Source organism: Rousettus aegyptiacus, unplaced genomic scaffold (assembly GCF_014176215.1).
Source record: "Rousettus aegyptiacus isolate mRouAeg1 unplaced genomic scaffold, mRouAeg1.p scaffold_m13_p_3, whole genome shotgun sequence".
Taxonomy (NCBI): Eukaryota; Metazoa; Chordata; class Mammalia; order Chiroptera; family Pteropodidae; genus Rousettus; species Rousettus aegyptiacus.
In genome coordinates, this window is record NW_023416306.1 from 1980137 (window position 1) to 2005837 (window position 25701).

General features: G+C 65.1%; 1 protein-coding gene across 1 annotated transcript in view; it reads right to left on the reverse strand.

Moving 5' to 3' along the window:
• Positions 1–18495, reverse strand: part of VAV2 (vav guanine nucleotide exchange factor 2) — a 108627-nt gene extending 90132 nt beyond the window's left edge. Inside the window, exon 1 of the mRNA XM_036218204.1 lies at positions 18292–18495. Within this exon, the coding sequence (XP_036074097.1) occupies positions 18292–18495 (204 nt within the window). The remainder of the gene's footprint in view (positions 1–18291) is intronic.
• Positions 18496–25701: the final 7206 nt, after the last annotated feature.

A 25701-nucleotide genomic window follows, 5' to 3' on the forward strand; every position in this document is an offset into this window, starting at 1 on the left:
TGTCTGGGACGTCCCCTCAGGGGGTGAAACTCTTGCCTCTTCTCCCAATACAGAAAAACCTCTCAGTAAGGGGGAGGGTGCGATAAAATAAAAGCCTGCGTGACCTCCCACTTACCATTGGGGTATTTCTTCTGTCCAGCTTTCTGATTCTGCATTTATTTTTTTTTTTTTAACAAAACTGACTTCTGGGAATCATCCACGGTTCTGAGTCCTGCAGCGGCCGCTCCCCCCGCCCCCTGCTGTGGGTGCACGGGGATCTCCCCGAGGCCAGGGCCACACGGTCCTCATCCCGTCCCCTCCGGCGGGCATGCTGGGTGTTTCACAGCCTCTCTGTGACATCTGCATGACAGTGAACGTCTGTGTTCCGGGCCAGACGGTGCATCACCGTACACAACCATTTATCATCCAAGAGCCTTCAGACAGGCCCCAGCAAGTGGAAACGGTTGAGCCAACAAGGACCTCAGAAAGCCCGGGGCACCCGTCACCCGCCTCCATTCATCATTCATTCATTCATCCATCTCTCACTCAAACAGCTTGTCAGGCCCTACTTTGTACCAGGCCTGGGGGCACCACGCGGGAAGGCACATGCTCGCGCCCTGCCCCCCGCACCCTCCCCCCACGGAAGAGGCTGTTACACGGGGCTCACAGGCCGGGCCTGCAAGGTGCCTGTCCTCCCCCATGCTATTTTGGGGAGGAGGGGCAGGGCCGCCAAAGGAAGTGAGAGGGCAGCAGAGCGGCTCCGAGGTGGTGAGAACCAAGGACGGCCCGCCAGCTGCAGACCGAGGGCCCACCAGAGCGGGCGCGGCAGGGGCTGAGAGCCCCAGAGGGCGCGGCCTCCTCAGTGCAGCTCACGCCGAGATGGCAGACCCAGACGCGCCAGGGAGACCCTGCTGCTGGAGGGCCCTCTCTACCCGGCTGGACGACGGACACTTGAGAGTCGCCCGCAGTGACGGCCAGGCCCCAGGGCCTGTCCCCTCTGGCAGCTGCAAGCCCAGCCGGAGGCACAGCTGGGACCTGGCGTCTGGTCCTCCAGCGGCCCCAGCAGCCCCACTCCCGGGCTTCCCGCCATGCTTCCCCCTGGTCCACCTTCTCCACCTCCTGTCCAACCCTTCTCTGCCCAGCTGAAATGCCACCTACTGCCCCCCAAGACCTCTCCACTCCCGGGGCGCCCGCCCCTCAATCCCTACGTCTCCACACCCCCGTCACGCTCTACCCTCTAGCTCAGCCATTCCGCAGGGCCTGAGCCCCACTCTCCCTTCATACTGGGGGCCCAGGGTACGCACCAAACACCCAGAAAGTGTCTGGAAAGAAGAAAGAGGAAGTAGGTGCAGTGGGTCGAACTGTGCACCGCCACCCCCAAAAACAAACAAACAAACAAACGAACAGCTAAGAAAGATGCCCATGTCACCACTCCTGGAACTTCAGAATCTGACCTTATTTGAATAAGGGTCTTTGCAGATGTAACTGAGGTGAAGAAGTCAGGTTGGAACTGCTGTGCATTAGGGCGGCCCGGGACCCACGTGGAGGCGGCCAGCGAGGACAGCAGAGCCACAAGCTGAGGACCGCCTGGGGCCCCGGGAGCTGGGAGAAGCAGGAAGGAGCCGCCCCGGGCCTCCTGCCACACCTGGATTTCGGACCTCTGACCAGAGGAGCGGGAGAATGAATTTCTGCTGTGGCTTTGTCAGGGCACAAGTGGAGAGTGGTGGGGGCCAGCCCCGGGCCCTCACTCGCAGGGGACGAGCCCCAGATGGGCCCACGAGCCGGGGAGCGGGCGCTGCCCCACCGTGGCCGCCCAGATACATCCTGCCTGTTCAAAGCCCTCGTCGCTGGGGTGTGGGGAGATGAAACGAGAATGTTCTGGTCTCCGGGGAATTTCATCATCTTGCACTTTAGATTTAGGGACGGAAGTATTTCCCTGCCTCCCCCAGGTCCCTGGAGAGGCTGCCACCACCGGACAGAGGCCAGGGCGGTGGTGGGGGGTGGGGATGTGCAGGAGCCCTTCCCCCCGCAGCTCTGGCCAGAGGAGCCCCGACCTGAAGAAGGGCTCCGCGGAGTTTCGCCGCACGGCCTGCCTCTGCCTCTGCCTCTCAGCACTGCCAGTTACTTCCCCAAGCCGGAAAGTCGGCAGCGGTCTGACGGAGGGAAGGGAGTCAGGCGCCTCGTTTTCCCCTTCGCTAGGAGCCAGCTCGTGCCAATGGGCAGGGAGAAGGGCAGTGCCCAGGTCGGGGCGGGGCTCCCCTCCCTCAGTGGACCTGACGACCCAGCCCAGCCAGGCGACACTACAACACCCTCTGTTCAAGGAAGGGGTCTCAGCCCGGGGACCAGGCGTCCCAACCCAGGAGGTCATGGAGCGGCGCCGCCCTCCCCCCCCCCCCCCCCCGGGAAGACAGGCTCCTCATCGGGAGTACTGAGCAGAGCCCCCCAGGGACAGGCCGGGGGATGGAGTCCCCCAGGTCCGGCACCGACAGGGTGGGAGGCGAGCTGGGAGCACCGAGCAGGGGAGGTCGTCTCGGGAGTGGGGTGCTCCAGCTGGCCTTGGGGGAGCCCTGGGAGGGATGCCCGCGCTCAGTGGAGGGGAGCAGCCCCAGGCCCGGAACAGGACGGGCTCCAAGGCTGAGGGCAGACGCCGCGGAGGAGGGGGGAGCCAGGCAGCAGAGCAGGACCCCGCCCCCGCCCCCGGGGCAGACCGCTCTAATCCGGCTGGCCGCCCCCGCAGCCACGCCCACACGCCCCGCCCCACCTTCTCCAGGGGGCTTTCCAGGCGGCCTGGGCCAGCCCCCAAGCCTGGAACCGCCGGAGAGGTGGAGAGGTGGGAGGAGGCCAGGGCAGTGATGGGGACCTCGGCTGTAATGCAGTGAGTGGCGCTTCACTAAATGGCTCTGCCCCCAGGAGTGACCCCGGCGCCTCTGATGACCCCTGGGGTCCACGAATGCTGGTGTCCGGGCCGCAGACCCAGCGGAAGGTCTGGAATCCCCTGCCCACGCTGGTGGGGCCTCGGGAGACCTGGAGTAGGGTCACCAAGGGAATGTGTATCCTGGCCCCCTCCCCCAGACTCACCCTGAGGCGGGGCCAAGAGGCTACTTCTGCTCAGGGGTCTGTCCCGTGCCTTCCCGATGCACAGCCAACGCTCCCGCTTAGCAGGGAACTGGCCAGGACGAGGGCCCGGCGAGCCCGGCAGCTGGCTGGGCGGACCGCTGGCCCCGCAGAGGGCAGGGGCAGTGGGCTCCGTTTCCTGTTCCCGACCCCCACGCGGCAGGTCTGGAGAACGCGGCCAGCAGCACCTCGCTCTGTGAGAGACAGGACAAAGGGCACCCGAGCGGCTGGCCCGACAGGCCGCCGAAGGCCATCCAGGAACCGACACTCCGCACGGCCCACGTGGGCGCGGCCTGGCGCTCGGAGGCTGCAGGGCGCCGAGCCACCCTCGCTCTGCACCACCCCCGGGCTGCGAGTGGGAACGGGGTACCCCCCCGAAGAGCCCCCCGGCCTGACTCCTCATCCCACAGCAGAGCCCCAGCACCGTCCCCCGTCTCCTGGAGGCTCGGTCCTGGGACACCCCCTCCTGTCTCCATCTGGGGGGTGGCCTCATGGAAGCCGGGGCTGGACAAGGACACAGCACAACAGGCTGCGCCCGTGCCGGAGGTGGGGGGAGCAGCAGACAGGAGGCCCCGGGGAGGCCCCCGACCCGGCTCCGTCCCACAGGCCGTCACGGGCAGCTGGGAGCGGAGGCTCCAGAACACGCCGCTGGGCACAGAGAGAGGGACGAGGAGAAAGGACCAACCCCGCCCTGGGCCACGAAGGCTGTGGCTCCTCTGCAGAGGGTCTGGGTGGGGAGTGGGCTCCATCGCCAGCGCTCACCGTCCCCTGGCACTGCAGGTCGGGGTGCCCTGGGGTGCCTGCCCCACCCGTCTCACCGCCTACAGTCAGGAGAGTGACCCCGCCCACGCCAGCCCTGCGAGGCGCTGGGAACACCCACGGCCCAGGGACGGTCTCAGCAACACGGGACACTGGACACAGCAGCTGGGAAAGCTCTGCTCGGTCCGCGGCGGCCTTGGTCCCCGGCGGCCTCGGTCCCCGGCGGCCTCGGTCCACGGCGGCCTCGGTCCCCGGCGGCCTCAGTCCACGGCTCCCTTGGTCCGTGGCGGCCTCGGTCGGTTTTCCAGAGATCGCTGCATGACGCCGATTACTCCCTGTTCCGACGTTCGGTTTCCTTCGACTGACGTTCTCTTCTCGGCTTCGACAGCTGTGACACGGGCAGCTGGACTCCAGGGGTCAGGCTTCACCCGCACTTCCCACCACCTTCCTACCGGCCTGAGGCGGGTCCGCAGCTGGCCATCGGGTCTTACTTGTCCCGGGCACGGTCCGCAGTGCTTGGTGCCACCCACAGATTTGACGTTTCGTCCACTCTAGTCAGGAAAGGATGCGATCGCCCAGCATTGCTCACTTTCATTTTCCTATCGGTTATTCCCACCGACGAGGATCCTGGGAACTGTTTTAGGGCCAGAGTGTCTGTTTCTCAGAGCAAGAGCCCTTCAGATGGCGCAGAAACAGGCTGCAGGACCCGCACAGGAGCGGGCTGCGTGGAAGGCTGGCCTGTCCCTGAGCCCACAGCAGACTCGCACTGTGCAAACCCCAGGCGGACACACGAAGGGGGACAAGCCTCCTCGGGACCCGGCGCCCCGAAGCTGGGTGACCAGAGCATTCCCTCACCGCATCTTCATTACCCAGCTGTGGGCAAGGACCCTGCCCTCAATACTCAGCGGCCAGGCCTGATGACCCAGGATGACCCAGGAGGGTCAGAGGGCAGGCGTGAGGACCGGTGCGCATGGAGGGTCGAGGGGCGCCCCGGCCTCACGAGCCCAGACTCGCTAGGGGAGGGGCCCCTGCCTCAGACCTGGCCTTGGAAAGGTGCCCTCCACTCAGGGTCGGCCAGCAGGGCCCGGCCCTTCCGCAGGGAGCCTGCAGAGAGGCCCTCCCTGGGGCGGGGTAAGCCGGACAGGTGTCATAAAAAGGTGGGCGTCCAATCACGGAGCAAGGGTTAGGGGATGCCACCTCTAGACTGTCCAGACCCCAGACAGCTGTTAAAAATAAGAGTATACAAATGTCAGATGTAAGGGCCGCCTGATGGATCTGAAATGTCACCAGGAGAAAACTGAGAGACTCTGACACACCCTTGATCGCACAGCACCCAGCCCCACCCCGGAACAGGTGGGACAAGGGGCAGAGTCTGGTGACCCTCCGAGGCGGGGGAAGGGCTGGCTCGTGAGCGGCCACCCCGCGCTGCAGCAGAGGCCCCCGCCGCGACCCCCCTCACGGGGCACGCGAGGCGGCTGTTTCCGATTCCAGCTTCCCGGATCGATAGCGATAACGCAGATCCAAAGTAATCAAACCAAGGCCATGCATGATGCGCTTTTTAAGAAAAACCATTCTTCCCATGGGCAAGAAGAACCACTTTAAAACAACACACACACTCTGGGGATTTTTGGCAGGTCACTGGGTCACCACAGAGGCCATCGTGTCACCAAGAGGTGAATCGCACACACCGGGCCCGGCCTCCCGCGAGAACCGCGTCCTGACTTCCGAAGGATGACCGTCAGCCCCTGTGGCCGCCTCTGGGACAAAGTGTGCACTTCGGAAGGCCAAGCCATCGAGGAAGGATTCTAAAATGAAATCCTGTGACCGTCAAAGGTGTTTCTTCTCCCCGGGGACCTGGCCCAGCAGGCGGTCTCAGGTCCAGCCCGGACACTGACGTGGTCAGCCCCACACACAGAAAAGAAGCAGGAAGCGCAGAGCCAGGCAGAGAACACAGCGGGGTGGGGCCGGACCGGCCCCCAGCCCCGGTCAGGGTGGATCCCGGAGGGACGGTGAGGAGAGCCGGCCCTTCCCTGGGCCCTCGGCCAACGGCGGACTCACATAGCGAGGGCCGAATGTGCAGGGCCCCACCACCCACCCCACCCCCGCTGCCGGGGCCCAGCCCTGGGGCACCCCCTCCCTCACCCCACGTCTGCCAGAGGGCCAGCACGGCCCACTCTCCTGCAGGCCCCAGAGCCGGCCCTCCCCTCCCTTCCCCCACTCTCCCCTCCCCCCGGCGCAGGCCCGATCAGCTTTCCTGCTGGCGACCACATCCTCCCCAGCCTCCCGGACTCCAGGCCTGCCCTCCTGTCCAGTCCGGCACTGCGGCCTCAGCAGAACTTCCTGAGCCACGTCCAGGCACAGGGTGTTATCCTCGTCCCGTTCCCGGGCTCCTGGGCACCCCAGGATAGAGACGCCCACCACCGCCCACCGCCCTGCCCTCCTGCAGCCTCGAAGGCTCTGGTTCTGAGTTTTGTTCCCTCGAAGTGACAGCTGCCTCCCCCAGGTCCTGGGCCCCCTTCATTTACCCCTAGACTCTGAACCCCTCGAAGGAGTCGCCGGGCCTCACCAATATTTCCCTCGTCCCATGGGTCAATCACTGATAGGCAGTAACTGATAGTGCTCGATAAATGTCCCCGAGAACAGGGAGGTCTGGACGGCCTGTGAGAGACACAGGAAGAGCTGGTGAAACCCAGGAAGACACACCGGAGGAGGTGAGAAGCCCGGCTGCCCTTAAAGGAAGAGGGGGTTCACACAGGTGGCAGGGAAGGAAGGTATCACGTAAAGGGGCAGCTCCCCCCAGGAATCCGACGACTGAAGTGAGACCACCATCCATTTCATGAGCACAGGAAGCCCTGGGGCCAGGTGTCCTCCGCCTGGAGCCCACCTGTGCCCTGGCACGGTCCCTTCGCACCAAGCAGTGACTCATTTAAAAACCAGTGCCGGCTGAGTCCCGAAAGTGCAAGTCACACAAAGAGGAAGTTTCCAAGTGGGGGGTGGGAAACCAGCTGCAGCGTCCCTGGGCCTGCTGGGCTCCGGGGACCACGGGCCGCACCCTGCCACACGGCGGCCTGCTGCACGGAGGGGCCCACCGAGGTTCGGGCGGCTGGAGGGCGGGGTGCAGGGGCGTGATTAAGTAGCTCGTCCAGGGACACACACGGCCACGTCAGTGGTGGGCGGCTCTGAGCCCCGGCCCCTCCTGGCTCCTGACCAGGGCGGGGCACCTGCCCTTCGTCCCCTGGAGGGGGGTACTTGGCAGTCTGGGTCCCTGCGCCCCTCTGGCTCGAGCAGGCTGCAGAGAACAGACACGGGGCAGCTTCTCCCCTCCGGCCGAGGCTGAGCCCCAGCGTCCGCCACAGGGAGGGGCCAGGCTCCTGCATGCCTCGTTCTGGCCCAGTCACAACTAGGAAAGTCCTCGCTGTCCTCAGGGCCCCAAAGGGGCCGGGTACAAACACTCTGGCCCCCCAAACCTCGTGCCTCCTCCATGCGAGGCAGGTCTGCCTGGCGGGTCTGCTCCGGCCAGAAACGCTCTCGTCCAGTCCGCAGCTCCACTCTCCCCGAGCCTGGCCGGCCAAGGGATGTCTCATTTAAGCAGCTAGATTGCCACAAATACACCCAGAGAGATGGCAGGCCAATTTCTCCCAAGGTTTATTTGCATGAGAAGGGAGTAATGTGCGAAAAAGCTATCTTCCTTTTTTTGAGGAAAAAAAAAAAATTTTATTACAGGGGTTTAAGAAAAAGAGGCTGGCTGCCAGCACACGGGCCACGGACGGCAGAGCCCACCGGGAGGAAGGTCCGCACCCGGCAGCCTGCGGGCTCCCCGCGGGACAGGCTGCTGAGGCCCTGGGGCCGCCGCGGCCACCAGTTCAGACCCTGCCTCCATCTTCCACCGGTGGCTCAGGCGAACCCCTATGCTCCCCACTATGTTCTCGGTGCCTCGGACTCCAAGCTGTCAAGCGGGTGGGGACAACTCCTACCCCACGGCTGAGTGCCTCCGGTCCTGCGACTAATCCTGGCCGTGCCAGGCGGCGGGGAGCAGCCCAGAGCGGGCACAGCGAGGCAGGTGGCTCCATCGTGCCCGAGGAATGTCGGGGGCAGAGGGGCACTCTCGAACAAGAAACTGCCCTGGACGGATCGCCGCCTGTGGCCACGGACAGGCAGCCCCGGTGCCGGCCTGCACCTCCCCGGGCCGCCAAATGCTGAGGGCTGGAGCCGCCCCCCTGCGCAAGTCAAGGGGACATGGCCCTGACACTGGGGCCTCCCGCCTTCTGCTCCCCTCCCGCCCCGGAGAAGGAGACGACCATCGGCGAGGCCCGGGCAGGGGGAGGGGCAGGGTGGGCCGCAGAGCTGGCCGGGGTGGGGCTGAGCCGCGGCCACAGGTCCCCGGCAGCAGCAGACGGCGTGCTGCTCAACGGCCACCTGCAGCACCTGCTCCCTGACGCACAGCGGGGGCGGCCAGGGCTCCCTGCGCGGACAGGGCAGGCAGCGCTCTGCAGGGAGAACCCTGGAGCCTTTGGCCACGTCACAGAGCGCGGACACACGCTCCAAAACCACCCAGAGGAGGTGGACGGCGTCACCCAGCGCTACCGGGCACAGAGGGGACAGCCTCTGGCATCGATGGCAGACCGGGCCCCGCCCCCTGAACCCTGGGTCCACTCGGATTCGCTCGCACACCCGCCACGTCCCCGAAACAGGAACCATCCTGCCGGAGAGCCGCACGGCGCATGCGCACGCGGCCGCCGCGGAAGGCGAGGTCTGCGGCCCCCGCCGCCGACTCCCAGGAGACGCGTCCGTCCTCCACTGCCCAGCCCCCGGCTCCCGCCACGGACCGGGGGCGCCCGGCCCCTGCGCGTGGCCCTCCGGCGGGGACATCTGCAGGGCTCCCTCTCCAGCCCTCCGCCTGCGGGCTCCCAGGGTCAACGCGAGCTGCGGGCGGCCCGGACCACGACCCTCCTGCAGCAGGGGCAGAGAGGGACCTGTCAGCTGGAGCGCAGGGTCTCGCAGAGGCAGCGGCAGGGCGATGACACACACAGGTCCTGCTCATGCCCGTCCCCTCCTGACCGGCAGACGGCAGGCGGCTTTGTCATCCGCTCCCGCAAGGGGGATCCAGACCCCGCCCCCCACCCTCGGAGGCACCGAGGGCAGGAGCGATGGCCGCACTGCACGGCGCGGCAGCGGAGAGCGGGCCTGAGGCCGGCAGCCTGAAAGCTGCCTGCTCACAGCACTGCGTCCCTTCGTCGTCCGCCTGGAGTCGGGAGGACAGGGGCCTTTCTCCTGACGACCCCGCCGAGCGGCTGTCCTCCACCCCCGGAGGCTGCGTGCAGGGCCCGGAGCAGAGCCGCGCTGACCACTCAAGCCTCACTCCTGGGGCGAGGAGGAAGTCGCGATGAAACCCCAGGCGGCCGGCCACACGAGGGCACGGCCACCATGGGCTCCGGGCTCCGGGAGAGATGGGGGCGTCTGGCCACACCCACCGCCAGGATCAGAGGCCGGGGAGCAGCCATGCGGCAAATCCGCTCGCCCCAGCTCCAGCCCGGTCACGCCCCGACCCCCTGCTTCTGGCTGCTTCCTTCGGGCACCCGGCAAACACAAACAAGACGGACAGACACTTCCGGCAGCGAGAGGACGGGGCATGCGGGCGGGCGCAATGTCGGTCCTTGGGGATGAACACAGCCCGGACCTGAAAGGTGTCTTGTCCCCCACCAAAATGACCTCGGACGGTTTCTCTCTCCTGTCCCAAGAGCAGACGAGCTGGGGCGGGGGAGGGGAGCACAGGTGCCCTGGTCTCTGGGGCGGAGGGGTCCATCGAGAGTTAGGGGCAAGGGAGGAGGGTCACAGGCCGTGGCAGTCATGAGCACGAGGGACCAGAACCTTCCGTCGACTCCCTGGAGGGAAGAGGAGACAGGAAAACTGACAGGCGGGCCTCAGGATCCTGGCGAGGGGGACGTCTGGGGTTTCATCATGCCGTCCGCCTCGGCCCAGGAGTGAGGCGCAGCCCGCCACTCACACCTCGGACGGCGAGGAGCGGACCCGCCCCGCGGCTGGACCCCGACCCGGGAGGACCCTGGCCAGGCCCCACCCCGACCGCTGATCCTCACTTTAACAAAGAGGCCGAATGCCATTCCATCTCGGCGTGAGGCAGCGTTTAAGGAGACGGGGGCGCAGCCCCCAGAGGCAGGACTGGCGAGCCTGGTCAACAGACTGGACGAACAGGCGGCCACCGTCCCCTCCTCCGGAAGCAGGCCTGAGCGGCACCCCGGCCCCCCCCCCCCAGCTTCCTTTCTCTGCACTGGAAAGTCCACCTCCGTTTCTCTGTGCACCCCTAATCCATCGCCCCCCCAAACGGTCAGGGGTTCTTTCTCTTCACCCAAGGCCCATGAGCAGATGCTCAGGAGTGACATGAGCAAGTGACGAGTGAGCCCCTGACCCAGCCGCCGGGAGCAGGTGAGGGGACAGACCTGGAAGCCATGCAGCCAGAAGGGCCGAGCCGGCCGGCTTGGGGCCGTCTCTGGATTCTGACTCCTCACCGATCGAGGACCCTGAGTGGAGCTCAAGAGGACGAGTGGCCAGGCAGCCGTGATCTAGACTACGTGGGGGGCGCAGCGGGACCCCCCCACCCTCTGCCCCCACGGGGCCCTGTCCTTGCAGCAGCCACCCACTGACAACCTTTAGTTAGCTAAAGGCATCCAGTTTTCAAGGCCAGCTCAAATGCCACCTCCTCCAGGAAGCCCTCTGCAGTCACCCTGCCCCCAGAGACCCAAACAACCACATCTGCTGAGGACTAGCACAGCCCCAAATGCCAGGACCACAAATCCTGCATCCGCTCCCATCTCCTGCCCCGTCCGGCCCAGAAGCTCCCGGGGAGGGAGCAGCAGAGAAAGGGTGTGAGACCCGCAGAGAAAGGGTGTGAGACCCCCGAGCAGCCTTCCCCGGTCACCCTCAGAGGAAGGAGCAGGGCTGCTACCCGCCTTCCGCTCGTGGCCAAGGACCCTCCATCCTTGTCTCAGCGAGGCCGCCACACCACTTTGGGGTGGAAGGGTAAATTCAGAGTGAGAGGGGCTTATAGGCTAGGAACGGAGGGAGGGTAAAGCCAAGACCCGGCAGCCCACCCTCTCTTTACCACTGCGTGGCTCCGCTTCGGCTGGGTGGCCAGGTGGACAGGGAAGGTGGCCGCCCCAGGAGGCAGGCAGTGAGCAAGGACCGGTGCCCAGCCAGCAGGAGCAAGCGTCCACCCCAGGTGTGGATGGGGAACAATGCTGAGAGTTCCGAGGCCAGTGTGAGGCAGGACAGCCAGGCCCACGCTCTACCCCCAACTCCCCCCAACAGCCTGCAGGCTGGTCACGGTCATCCCTCTTCAGATGAGAAGACCGAGGCTCGGCCAGGCCAGTGACATCATCACCACTAAGAGTCTGAGCGCAGCCAAGTGGCCAAGCATGTCCCCCTCCTCTGCCATCTCGGGCAGGGCACCTTGCCCACTTAACGGCTGGGGACCGACTCACGGCCGGCGCGAGCGGGCTCGGCCTCTGCAGGCCTCCGTCCCTCTTCTACAAAGTGGGCCAAGAGCAGAACACCAGCCACCGCTGCCCGAGGACAAGACGAGGTCACCGCCGCGACACAGAGCCTCTGTCGGCACCGAGCGCCCTGGGGAGGAAGCTCTGCTCTCGCCGGGCACTTCCTGGCTGGGGAGCCTGGGCCAAGGGCGCTGGTCACGCACGGAGACAACGGTGAGCTCTGACGGGAACTGGGAGGGGCGCCCAGAGGACCAGGACACCTTCACGGGCCTCTGAGCAGGTGAGCAGCTGCCTGGTGTTGTGAGGCCCGTCACCTGGCCTTGTACAGTTTACAGGCTAAGAAAGGTTTTAGCATTTTTAAATGGATGGGGAGAAGAAATTCCACTAGAATAGAATTTCACGACACATGGAAATTACATGCAATTCAAGTGTCATCCTCCATAAGTAAACTGTTGGTGCACAGCCCCGCTCATGCCCCGAGCATGGCCCTGCTCCCCCGCCCCCACCCCTTACACAGACCAGTCACGGCCACGGCCACGTTCGCCCTGAGAGGCCAGAGGCGAGTGGCTGCAACGAGACCCTCTGGCCCACAAGGGCTGAAGCATTTACTGTCCCCACTGAAAACTGGCCGGCTCTCCTCTGGGAGAGGGGTGGTGGTGCGCGCCGGGGTGCAGGGCAGGCGCTGGGTTCCAGGGGTGGTGCGGAGGCGGGCTGCTGTAGGGCCGTGGGCTCCGGTCTGCGCCCCTGCCTAACCCAGGGCCCCCACGCCCGCCCCACCATCACTGCCAGTCCCAGAAGTGCACCCCTCGAACTCAGGAAGCCACAGACACAGCCTGGACATGGGGACAGGAGGGAGGGGCCAGCAGGGTGCCCAGTGCCTCTGTGGAAGGAAGACGGAGTCTCCCCCAGGGAGGGGACGTCCTCGGTCACCTGGGCCTCCTGGTAAACAAGGGCTCCAGCGAGGCACTGGGGTGGGCGCTGGCCAGTGGCCGCCGCCCTGGTCAGGCCCCTGACAAGGCTCCGCCCCCACCCGGGGGCCAGACACAGCTGAGCCTCAGTTCCGGCAGTGAGACGCCCTATTATTTCCAGCGCCCAAACCGTTGTCCCTCACAATGGCGTCCCCACCAAGTACACAGCGTTCTTCTGGGTTTCGCCCGGGCTGGCAATGCCAGGCACCCGATTTCTGGAACCGGCGCAGGCACACCGCACACACGTCACTCCACGCCAGTGCCGGGGGCTGTGCCCCCGAGACCCAGCAATGCGTCCAGACCCAAGCCTCGCTCGGGACCTGCTGCACGCAGCCCGCGAGCGGCCCTCGGGCTGTCGGGTCAACGCTAACGGCGCTAACGCCAAGGCCGAGCCCGAGCCCGCTGAGCACGGGCCTTGCTCTCCCGCCCCGGCCACGGCCCCGGCCCCGGCCCCGGCCCGGCCCAGGCCGGCCACGCCCTGGCCACGCCCCGACCTGACCCCGCCCCGCCCCGGCCCGCCCCGTCCAGCCCCCACCGCAGGGCGAGGCCGCCGCTGCACGCACACACATATACACACGCACGTACACACACACACGTATGCACACACACGCACACGCCCGTGGAAACGCTTTTGGTGGGGAATGGGCGTTTTTCATTATCGCCCCTAACGAGCTTTCTCAGGCGTTTTTCCTAAACACCCTCCACGCATGAAACCTTAACGGCACAGATGTACTGCACGTCTGTCTCGCACTCTGTGTACATCCGTGCACATCTGTGCTTTACACGTAAAAAGAATAAACATCTTCACCCCCGAATCTGATTCCTGCCCCTCTGCTGGGAGCGCACGCATGAAATGCAACGCATTAGTAAAGTTAACGTCGCACGCTTCTTCTCACTGTTGTAACTCGACCAGAAATCTTAACATACGGATGCGGTTCACACGTTTCCACTTGGCAGTGGTGACGCTGGCAGAAAAGATACGAACGTCACTGCGTGTAGGCGCGCACTGGCCATGGCCACGGCCACAGACAGGTACCCGTGTGCACACAGACGCACACGCACAAAGCCCCGGGCTGAGCACGGCCGCCCCGGCAGCAGTGTGCACACCTGCACCCAGATCTTGGCTTCTAACTACCCCTCTCCCCGGCGGAGCCAGAGCTCCCTGGAGAAACGGCGGAGTCCTGAGCAGGGGCGGAGAGGAGCCCGGCGCATGCTGCGGCAGAAGGGAAGACCTTGCCGAACAGGATGTGGACAGGTCGGAAGGCACACAGGAGCCGCGGGAGATGAGTCTCCACCGGTCACTCCCCAAACCACAAGCGCATGGAGATAAATCGTGACACTCGCTGATGCCAGCTCTCAGAATGAAACGGAAAACCGTAATCCAACAGAGAGGGGAAGGAAAGGAAGAGGGAGGCGGGATTAGACAGTCATACTGTTTCAAAGCATCTTCTGGAGAACAGTTGTGATCTACACACGGGGCAGGACGGAGTGACTTCGGAGCGGAGAACCCCCCGCCCCCCGCCAGCCAACATGTCCTTGATCAAGCGGGTGAAGTCCACATCCCCAGCAACGGGACAAATCCGGACCACACGCCACGTGCGACACAGGACGCATGGAGAATCCACATCGCGGCCGCCCTAGTGACAGGGCACGACGCAGACGCACCCGGAGACGCGCCCGGAGACGCGCCGCGCCGGAGATGAAGCCGGAGACGCGCCCGGGCAACGCAAGGCGGCGAGGTCCTGAACGAGCGCCCAGGGGAGGCTGAGGCGCCACCCACAGCGAAAGGGGCTGCCGAGCACTCAGGGCCCCCAAGCTGACCCCTCTGCTGCAAGGACACACACTGCGGGAAGGGGGGTGCCCCACCCCCACCCCGCAGCACTGCTGCTGCCGTGGCCAGTGGTTCTGGAGGAGGACGCCCTCGTCGGAGGCCACCACGGGGCACGGGGCATCGCGTCCCCAACTCGCTCTCAAAGGGGTCGAGGAAAAGTTATGGATTCTGCACTTACAGCTTTTCCCTAAGTCTAAGACAGTTTCAAAGGAAGGAAGGAAGGAAGGAAGGAAGGAAGGAAGGAAGGAAGGAAGGAAGGAAGGAAAGAGGGAAGGAGGGAAGGGAGGGAGGGAGGGAGGAGAGGGGACCCGCTGCAGAGCCGGCTTCCTGGTTCCTCTGGCACCGGCTTCCTCCCTCTGCTCTCCGCCACCCTGGCATCATGCAGCTTGGCCTCTGGGACCAAGTGGCCTCCTACTTGCACTTGGGAACTCTCTGGACACCTGAGGGCTGCTTTTTCCGTCAGCAGGCATCCCAGCAACACCCGCTGTGGGGCCCTGCTCGCCCGGAACCGGCAAGAGAACCGAAACTGGACCGGCCAGTGCCGCCCCCCACTCCCCGGCCGAGCACAGCCAGCCTGGCAGCGCAGAGGCTCGGCAGTCACCCCTCAAGAGCAGAACACAGCGATGAAGAAGCAAAGGGACTAAGGGACACCAAGCTCTGCGGGAGCCAGATGCGAAGACTCAGAGGGGATAACGCCAGGCTAGAGGGCTCAGGCGCGCTCACACGGACGCTGGCACCCCTGCCTCGAAGTCTATCCAGGTCCTAGGTTGGACAGCGAGCGAGAGCATGGCTCCCAGGTGGTACTGACGTGCAGGTGCGGGCCCAGGGCCACTCAGGGACGCCCGAGGGTGGAAGAGAGTGAAATCAGGACCCTTCCCAGAGCAGGGGGCCTCTAGGCCGGCTCCGACAGGGGGTGCAGGCCAAGAGCAGGGGACGTCTCGCAGGGACACTGCACACGACAGACACCCATGGAAAAGGCGTGCGGCGGGCGGGCGGGCCAGACGCGGGGCGCTGGGGTGTGGGCAGGGCAAGCCCAGCGGCCGGGCGCCCAAGCTCTCTGTGCCGCAGCCCTGCCTGTTCCCCGGGGAGGAGGCCCGCCACCTGCCAGGGCGGAGCGAGCAGCGCCTGGCAGGGAGGGGGTGCCCCGGAGGCTCGAGCTGCAGGCCAGACACGAGGGCTGTCGCCCGCCGGCATCAGCAACCCCAGGACCACACAACCGAAGCCACTCCAGACACACGCCATCGCTCACGAGGATCAGCAGATTGTGGCCACAGCTCATTAGTTTAATTAAACCCAAGGTGGCTTCCAGGCATTCTGAATAAAAAGCAAAAAGCATATCCTGCCGGCTCCAAGAGGGCACGACAAAGGGGCCACTCGGACGTCTCTGCAAATACCTCCCAGCGCCCGGCTCTGGACACAGCAGGTGCTCAATCGGTGCGTGTTGCTGTCGAGCTCGTTTACGGCCAATAACCCGGCCGAGACCAACTCAGACCCCTCCTGAAAACCGGATGTCACCACGAGAAGCCGGCGTGGCATTCTGGAAAAAGGCGACATGGCGGAGGCCTTGGAGTGGGATGGGTCCCAGGCACGCCCTGACGGGGGAGACGGAAAGGCCCCACAAATGACTTACTGACACGGTATCCAGATTCCCACGGGAAACAGGCCCACACTGCCCGCCCATCCATCCCAAGGAATCGGACACACACCACGGACCACCCGAGGGGCAGGCAGGGGACACCCGCCGGCGAGTCAGCAAGACCGAAATCACAATTGGTTTACACGGTCCCGGAAGGGACACCTAATTAGTGTTTTAGCTTCGCCACTTACTGTCTGTGTGGCCTGGGACAAGCCACTTGACCTCCCTGAGCTTTTGCTGCCTGGTGAAACAGGGGTGACACACTCCTCCCGGACTGTGCCCGGCCCAGGGCAGGACCAGCGAGACAGGGCAACTGAGATTTTTCTTGTGATCCAACCACCGTGGACCAAGGGGCCACAGCCCTCGCCCCGCCCCTCAGGGAGTAAGTGTCCCCTGGATGACCGCTCACAGCCCTGCACGGCCATTCAGGGTCTCGCAGAGACACAGGTGGGGCCACACCAGGTCACCCCCGGCCCAGTGGCAAAGGGCCCCAGCGCACCTGCAGCCATCCCTCTGCCCGCACAAAGCTCAGTGTGACCAGCCACACCCTCCACGAGATGACGGGCGAGCCGAGGTCGGCTCAAGGGCCAGCGTCCAGGTGACCACCCTAAATGTGTACTCGGCACCGCACCCGGGGCGTTCCCTGCCCCCCACCCGCGCATCGAATCCTCACAGCGAGGCTATGGCGGGGCTCCTGTTGCTGCCCCATTACACGGATGGGGAAACCGAGGCCCCAGAGGTGGTCACCTACCTGGGAGGTGGCAGTGTCAGGCTTCAATCAGAGCATCTGGCCGCAAAGACGCACGGACACTCGCCCACCTGGCTCTCCTCCTGCCCAGCCCCCGTGGCCCCATTCGCGTGGGCCGAGGCGGGGAGCACAGGGGGCTGTGTAGGTGCCCCCGTCCCCCGCCCAGGAAGCCCCTGCACTTCTAGCCCAAGCCACCTGCCAAAGCCGGCACCCCCCTCCTCCCCCATCCTGAGGTCTGGCCCTCGGGGCTCCCCCAAAACCACAGCAAGGGAGGGACAGCCCCAAGCCTCAGTGGTCCACCAGGCCCATGCTGGCCGCCCTGCCATGGGGTGCAAACCCGCCGGCAGCCAGCAGGCCTGGGCGGCCCCCGCAGTTCTCGGGCAAAGGCGGGCCCTGCCCTGCCCCCAGCAGCCCTTCCCCATCTCTCCAGGGGCGGGGGGAGGTGAGGACTGAGGAGGGGACTGGATCTGTGACAGCGTGGTGTGGCAGGCCCCGGCAGCAGGGACCTTGGGCTGTGTCGCCCTCAGAGCGCCTGAGGATGGTGCTGGCTCCAGGGGTCCCCCGTGGGCCAGACCTGGGCCCCCTCCCTGGGCTGTCCGCCTGCGAGGCCTGGCTTATTACTACTGAGTGGGAGAGCAGGTCCCTGCCCCCTCAAGGCTCGTCTTTGTCAGTGGCAGTCTCCCCATCACCCTGGAGGGGGGCATACCCCCATCTCCTTGGAAACTCGGTCACAGCCAAAGGGCAGAGGCCATGCAGCCCAGCCTGGAAAAGCAGTGACTCACTCCGGCCCTGTTTCCCGATATTCCATTTGTGAACACCCCTTGTCCACGAGGATCTGCCCAGGGCCCTGGAGAACGGGGCTAGGGCTAAGAGGCGGGCAGCTCCTGGGCAGTGCGGGCCAGACCCAGGCCGACACCCTGGTCCCCTGGGGCCCCTTCTAAGGCGGCTGGTGTGGGGGTTCCCCGACCCCGGAAAGGCAAAACGAAAGCCTCGATCCCGCTTAAGTCTCGGCCAAGTTCCCTTTAAAGGGCCAAGAACGGCAGCTCCTTCGGGAGGAGCGGACATTTTCCTGACGGCCCATGGCCACACACGCCTCGGCCACGACAAAGGCCACACTTAAGGATGCCGGGGAAGTGACAGGGGTGTGAGGGGATCCCCTTTGCACCAAGCTGCGCAGCCCCGGAGACCCGATGCTGCTCAGCCAGCCGGGGTCCGGGAGGAAGCGGAGGCTGGCAGGGGGCGGGGCCCGGGGCTCCCTGCTCCCCGGGGCCCCTCCGGTCTTCCACCGCGTCCTGCACCCCAACGCGCGAGGCGCAACCACGCGACGCCCATCGAGGCCTCCCAGTGCAGCGGGCTCCCCGGGGCCGGCAGAGACGCTCGCAGGGCCCCGGTGCCCAAGCCGGGGAGCGGGGGCGGCAGTGGGGGACGCCCCGCCGGGGCCCGAATCGCCCCTCACCCCAGAGGCTCCGGGGTAGTGGCCGCCGCCGACAGAGGCGCGTCCCCGGCTTGGGCGACTTCGGTCAACTTTGCGCCTTCCAGGGTTGCCCCTCGGAGGACCCGGCTCAAAGGCCCGGGGTGCACGCCGCCCCTCGCTCTCTGCTCCCCGTCCCGCCGCCTGCCGACGACCCCGAGCCCGGCCGTTCCTGCCACTGTCCCGGGGCTTTCCAGGGGTGCGACGTCGGCGTCCTGGCGCCCGGCGGCGCGAACGCCCCGGGACCAGGCTCCTCCCGCCGCGCCCGGACCCTCACCTGGGACATCTGCGGCCGGAAGTTGATGTCCTTGAGGTCGATGGAGCCGGGGGACAGGTTGTGCAGCAGCTGGCACAGGAGGACGCCGTCGCGCAGCGCCTGCGCCAGGTCGAAGACCACGGCCGAGGGCCACACCACGCGGTGGTTGGGCGGCAGGACCTTGCAGTCGATGAGCCAGCGGCCGCACTGCCGCCACTGCTCCATGGCGCCCGCCTGGCCGGCCGCTCAGCGCAGGGCTCGGGCCAAAGTGCGGCGGCCGCGGGGCATCCCGCCCGGGCCGCGCCGGGCTCGCGGGCCGGGGCGGGGCTTCGCGCGGGCGGCCCGGGGCCCGCTGCGCCGCCGCGCGTCCGCTCCGCTCCCTCCTCCGGCTCCTCTCCGACCGCCGCTCCCGCCCACGTGCGGCCTCGGGGTGGGCGGCGGGCAGCGCGCCGGCCCCCCTCACACACGCGAGTCCCCCGGGGCAGCGGGCCGCGCTCCACGCCGTCCGCGGCGGCCGCGCTCCGCGATCCGCCCTGCCGGGCACCGCATCCTGCGCTCCGGGCGCCCCGCTCCTGCCCCGCCCGAGACAAAGGCCCGCGGGTCGCTCGCTCTGCGCGTCCCCGGCCGGGGCCGCCTGCGCTGCCGCCGCTTTGTTCGCCCCGCCTGCGGGCTCCGCGCTTCGCTACCGCGCTCCGACTCAGTTGCTCGGCTTGCGGGCGCTGGGGGCGCGGGGGCGCGGGGGGCGCGGCCACGGGCCGGGCGGGGCGGAGTGGGGGCGGGGCGCCTGCCTGGCACCTCCCTGCGACCCAGGCGCCGCCCCCCACTTCCTGCCCTGCTGCCGCCCACGAAAGTTACGGAGGGGCTGGGTCCCCGGCCCGCGGATTGACTCCCTGGGCGCCCGTTCTTTGGCGAGGTCTGTGCCCCGGACTAGCGACCTCGCTTATGGAGTGATAGCGGGGTCGCCGTCTCTGCGTCCCCCGCGAGTTCCGCTCCTGAAGATCGGGCGGTGGCCTCTATCGCCACGGGCGCCTCCGCATGGCCCCTCGTGGAGAATAGACTCGGGGAGGGGCGCGGGGGGGCTACTGGGCAGAGGCCTCCCACGCCCCCTTGACCCGTCAGCTGCCCTCCCACGGCATAACTGGAGGCTGGGGGCACAGCGACAGGGTACTGGCCCACAGCTCCGTTCCCATCCGCCACCTTGGCCTGCCTGGCAAGAAACCCCCAGACCCCCAAACAAAGACCAGGAGTCCCCTGCTTAAAGCCCAGAGGCCACTCCAGCCACTTGCAGCTACCCAGATGGCAAACCTTGGCATCCGAGGTGGAATTTGTGAGATAAGTGAGTGGGGGAGAGGAAAGGAGCCGAGGCCCAACCGGGCCCCGGGTGGCGCCCGCCCCCATGCTGGCTGCGGGGTCCGCCGACCTTGGCCTGAACTCTTTCCTGGGCCACGCCCTGGAGGGAGGGCAGTTTTCTCAGCAGCTGGTCTCCTGTGACAGTAGGAGGGCTTCGGCGACATAAAAGAGCCCATCTGGCAATGAAATGGCGTCCCCTGGCACAGCCGTCAGGAGCCCCTTGATTCCCACCTCTGATGTACTGAGCAGCCCTGGACAAGTCTGAACCCTGATCCGTCGTGGTTTGGGTGTGGGGCGACCAGCCTCAGAGAGGCCAGCGCCCTGGTCCCCCGCGGTTCAGCCCTGTGAGCGAGGACCCACTGGCACACATGGCCCAGTCCCCCTGTTCTTTGGCATTTTTGGTGCAGAGGCCAGAGCAGGATGACACCCCCAGTTCGTTTTGAACCCAGAGAGGGTCCTGTGGGCCCTCTGCTCTGAGAATTGGCCTCTGCAGAGTCAGACTGGCTTCTTCGCAAATGGAGGGGGAAGCAAGGCCTTGGGCCAGGGTCCCGGCCAGGGAGAGAGGTGGGGGAGGAGCTGGCCTCCCAGGGCCTGCGGGGCGTGGCCGCAGCCAGAGGAAAATCAGGCCAAGTGCCCAGCGGGCTCTCCGTTCCTGTCCAGCATCCTTCCTCTGAGGAAACAGGGTGTGGCACCTTGGAGAACATGCTCAGGAGGGAATCTGTCTGCTGGAGGGGCAGGGGGTCTCTGCCTTGCTGAGACAAAAGCAAACACTCCGCAGCCCCGAGAAATTGCAAAGTAGGGGGCAGAGCCCAAACCCTGGCCCCTCCGGCCTCCACTCTGAGAGACTGCGCAGGCACCTCCCGCTAGCGCCGCCGCGCCCCTCCCCTGAGGAATGGAGAGCACCCCACCGCACCCGGCAATGAACGGGATTAGCTACCCAGAGGTTTTGTGCCACGCTTGGCGCCCAACGCAGCTCCCACAGCCCCTCGCTTGGGGCGCCCTATTCCTGGTGCCCCGTAAATGTCTGTGTCTGTGGCTCTCTCCCACAGGTAGCTCCCTCGGCAAGAAAGGGGCCTCTGTCCTCGCTGCCCTTGGCCATCCTGCTGGGCAGAGAACCAACCAAGATGATGAGCCCTGAGCTGGGACGCAGGCCCCCTGCCAGCCAACAGCGCGGACGGTCATCTGCTGCCCCCTGGTGGGTGTGGAGGGCACTGTCGCCGCCTGGCTGCCCCGTGTTGGGCCACACTGTTGCCCAGCTGTTCGGGGAAGAGCCGAGTCAGCAGACCCAGGCTCCCCCACTGTGCGGTGCTGACTCAATCACAACACTGCCCCGAGTCCCAGTTTCCTAATCTGGACAATGGGGACATTCACCACCCTGTGTTCCTCCCAGGGTCCTAGGGAGGCTCTGCGGGCAGGCTGGGTGTGAGCGAATGGTGGAAACCTGCTGGAAAACTCTCTTCCAAACACTTGCTGTGTGTGTCAGGGGCGGGTCCGGACTGGATCAACTCAGTATATTTCAGGAAGAGGGGACAGCGTCCCACAAAATCTCCCCGCCATACACACACTCTGGGACTCGGAGCTGTTTGCCAGGACTACCTGTGACACACGCCTAGGGGCGGTGGTTCCCATGGACTCCGAAGACGGCCCCCGGGAGAGGAGCCCACAGACTGCACATGCGCAGTAACCCCGAAGCCCGCCTTTTAGCCGGGTCAGCTTAAGACGCCCGTTTTCTTTAGCGAGGGAGGCCCCGTGCTAAGTACAGGACAGTCCGCAGGAGAGGCATGTGGCAGGGGGATCTCTGCCCAGGAGAGCAGATGAAACCCGGGGGGAGGAGGTGCCAGGACCAGCCACATACCCCAAAGTACGGAAGGAGGGTCACAGGCCACCACCGCACCCCGCCACCTGCACCACCCCGGCCCCTCCAGGCTGCCCGAAGCCACCAGCCAGGATGCGGTGAGCCTTGGTGAGGCCCCGTCTCCCCTGCCCACAGGGAGTCGCCCCCGAAGGCGAAATCTAACTTCTTCCCGTGCCAGTCCCCGGTGACCTCACCTCCTGCAGCCCGGCGGTCCCTCCCAGCATGCCCTCGCCCCAGAGCCTCTGCACTGGCCGCCCCAGCGGAGGGGACGCCGGCTCCCCCCCTCGCGTTCTCCGTGACCCTCCCCCACCATCCGGGCTCTCCTCCGCTGCTCTTCCCACCACCACGCGTGTGGAGCGCTGTGCTCCGCCTCATCCCTCTAGACCGTCACCTTGTCACCTCGTCACCTCGGTAGCAGCAGGGACCCCCTCTGTCCTGCCCCCATTTTGCACCCAGCACTGCGAACTGGGCTCGGCCGGTGGGAGCTGGTCAACAAACAGCTGTCGCATGAAACACCAAATGAACAAGCCGACAGTTTGGCAAAGCACTGCAGCTCTGATCTTTAAAGTCGGTAAATTCTCTCATAGAAGCCACAGGAATGTGTTAAACTGACTCCGAGATTTTTAAAAAATAAAATAGGCTGTATGGTCTATCTACGTTTGTAACATGTTGTAACAATGTTTGCAGTGTGCTTTAACATCCCATGTGACTGTCACTACGTAAGATTTGCACATTGCTCACAGCCCATTGCAGTCCAACAGCAGAGGTGATTGCAAGAGCCTCTCGCATTTCGAGCGCCGCGGGGCTGGCCGCAGGTCTCCTTTAAGCCTCACAGGTACAATCGCTGTTACTGTCCTGAGCTCCTTGTGAGCTGCCCAGAGTCACTCGGCAGTGCCCCGAAGGACCCGGGTCCATGTGCCAGGCCTCCCCAGCACCTCCTACACCCCGATGTCGCCGTCGCAAGGGTTTCTGTGCCTGGGACTTCCTGCCATCCCTTGACAAAGCTGATTTGCGTGGGTGGGTGACCAGGTAGAGGGGAAAATGCTTTGGTGACTAAAACATGGAGATGCCGACTCAGCAGCGGAACGCAGAGCCTTGAAAAGCGCGCGCGCGCACGCATGCGCTCGCGCACGCGCCCCCATGCAGAAACGGGGCGCGAAGTGGCTGCTGGGGCGACCGCAGCATCTGAGCTGGAGGGGAGCCGGGTGCGCAAGCGCAGCCGCGCAGCCTCGCGCTCTTGGAAGCCGGGTGGCCGTCAGGTCCGTGCGGGTCCCAGAGGGGCGGCCTTTGGAGGGAGTCAGGCTCCCTACTCTGCCTTCTCCCTGGAGGGTAACTCGGACGGCGAATGACTACGAGGCCCCGCGTCGGAGCCCAGTCTGCCGCCAGGCACTGCGCGCGCTGAGCCCTCCAGCCTGCATGATTTTGCCCGTGAAGGTTCACAGAGCTGGAGGGACTTGTCCCAGGGCAGAGCAGGGTGCGAGCAGGTCTGAATGTGAGGGTGTCTCCTGACAGCGCAGGGGGATCCGAGCCTGCCACGCCCCTTGGGCGTCACCCTCGGCAGCGAGCCCCAGTCCCCGGAGCTCGGGAGTGTGCTCTGCGCAGGAGCACGCGCGTCCTCCCGGGTCGCGTGTGGTACGTGGGCTGCAGGCCTCTCTCTGCCGCCCCTCCACCCATCACTGGTCCGTCCGACCGTCCCTCCTGCATCCCTCCAGCATCCTCCGTCCAGGAAGTACCAACAGCACTGGCTTTGTTCACAGGGCAAGAGAAAGTGACTATTTTGACTTTCCCCGACATGACTGGGTAAAGTGATCATTCTCAAGTTCAAGCCCCGTAAACAGACATGTTTTTGCGAATCCCATCTGTAGTCGTATCATGCAAATTCAGCTGTCACCACGTCCCAGCAAACCACTGGTGCAGAGAGACGCCATGTGGCCTGCCGCAGGGCCCGGGGATGCCCCACTGGACTGGCGGGTGCGGGCTCTTCACATTTTGTTTGAAAAGGCAAAATGCAGACTTTTCGCTGATGTTGCTTTGACTTTCAAAATGAACTCGAAAGTGTCATCCTTGGCTTGTGCTTCAAACGGTGACCTCTAGGCGCCTGGGAGGCGGGGGTACAGGGTCACCTAATCCAGGCTCCCACGAAGGGGAGAAGGGCCTCTGGGACTTGATTCATTTGTAGGCAAGAGGCTGAGAACTGGGGATTTGGGGTAGATTTCGGGTGTCTGCAGGAGTCCTCTCATTGTGGCACCAACAAGCCACCTCAACAAAGGACAAAAGTGAGAGTCCAGGCCAGCCGAGGGGCTTCCAGAGGCCAGGCCATGGTGACTGGTCTTCGCCGACAGTGGCGAGCTCTGGCCACGCACAGCCCAGCTGCGGCGGAGGCGGGACCGCCGGCTTCCTTCCTTTCAGGCCCCGCAGGCCCTGAGCTCTGCTTCCCCAAGGCCCGGTGCGCTCCTGTGCGCCGCCCCCACCCCGTGCCTGGAGGGTCGCGGAAGCGGACCCCAGCGTGCCACAGCCCCCCGCCAGCTGGCAACGGAACCCCCTGCCGACAGTAAGAGGACGGCTGAGAGTCCCCGGCCGGGCCGCGACTGTCAGGCCTCTCTCTTCCCCGCCCCCGCTCCCGCTCCCAGCGCTGACGGGGGCGCGACGGCAGTGGCAGAGGGCACACTGGGCGCGCAGTACCTCCGACGTTTGAATGACGGGGAAAGAGTCGTTTTGGGAACCGTGGAGGTGGACGACTGTCGCACGCAGCTCAGAATGTCCTGGGGAAAGTCAGCGAACGGCGAGCGTGGAGAACCGCCCACTTAGGGCAGCGTGGGAACGCGGGGCGGCGGGCAGGGCCCACGAGAGCCGGCCCGCGGCCTCCTCGGCCAGGCCCAGGGCCCAGGCTGGGACTGAGTGGGGCCGTGGGTCGCGGGGATGGAGACCCCTAGGTGGACCTCTGGAAACTCGCCACCCACACTGCTTCGGGAAACGCCGGGCTGGGCGTGTGCAGGCGGCCACACACACACACACACCCCTCCCAGCGGCCCCACCTCCCCAAACGCCTGCCTCTGGGACTAGAATGTGGAAATCTTAGCTCTTTATTCTCTTTCTGGAGAGTCATTAAAGAAATACCCTGCATCATGGCCATCCGCTGATCTTTCTGGCACCGGCGGGTCCTGAGTCCTCCAGAGCCTTTCCCTGGGGTCCTCACTGCGCGATCACAGGAGACCCGCGGCCATATGGTCCCTTTTGTCCTGTCTCCTACCACGAATGGTACCTCTATCGCTTTTAGCCACAGCCCGGCCAGATAACCCATTCTAGAGTCCTCCCTCCCACCCCAACCTTTTTCCTGCATCCGTTTCCATGTAAACAGTGGGTTGAATGAGAAACACCCCCCCAAAAAAAAGAAAGGTCAAGTCACAGCCCTGAACCCCTGTCAATGTGACCTTACTGGAACAGGGTCCTTGCAGATGTCTTTACCTGAGAACTTGAGATGAGGTCATCCCGATGATCTGGGCCCTAATCCAATGACAAGTGTCCTCATTAGAAATGCAGAGGAGAGTCGTGGGGGAGGAGGACAGAGACTGGGCATCGGCGCCGCTGACCGCGGAAGGCCGAGCGCTGCTGGCAGCCACGGGAGCCAGGAGAGGGGTGCCGGGCCGAGCCTCTCCCCCAGAGCTGCCGGGGGCCACCTGATTTCCCGTTGGCCATCCATCACTAAATGTCACTGCTCAAAAAACATCGAATACATTAAAATTCATGAAGTCATCGTGATAATTCTTTAAAAACCTTGACTTAAAAAAAAAATCCCTTTAGAAGCCGATAGACCAATTCGTTATTGTGAAATCTGACAGGTAAGGGGAAGAAGACGAAGCATTTACATCATTGCGCCTTTCCTGTATTTCGGGGTAACCAAAGAGTTGATGAAGAACATTCTTCCCTGTAGAATAAGTCCGGGAAATAAAGGCAGAAGTAAAACCAGAATGAGAAAATCACCAAACCGCGATCGTTGATGAGAACGTGGGCCGAAGTTAGGACCATTTGTGGCAGTTAAAGTGGTTCTGCGAAGGGCAGATGGGGAGTTCTGTCACGGGTAGATCGGGCTGCCAAGACCCGAAACCACCCGTCCATCTCAACGCCGAGAGGGAGAGAGAGAAGGCGGGACCCACGGGACGCGTGTGGGTGCAGGGAGTTTTGCCAGCGGAACGCAGCGAAGCCACCCGCCGAGCCGCCGGTCGAGC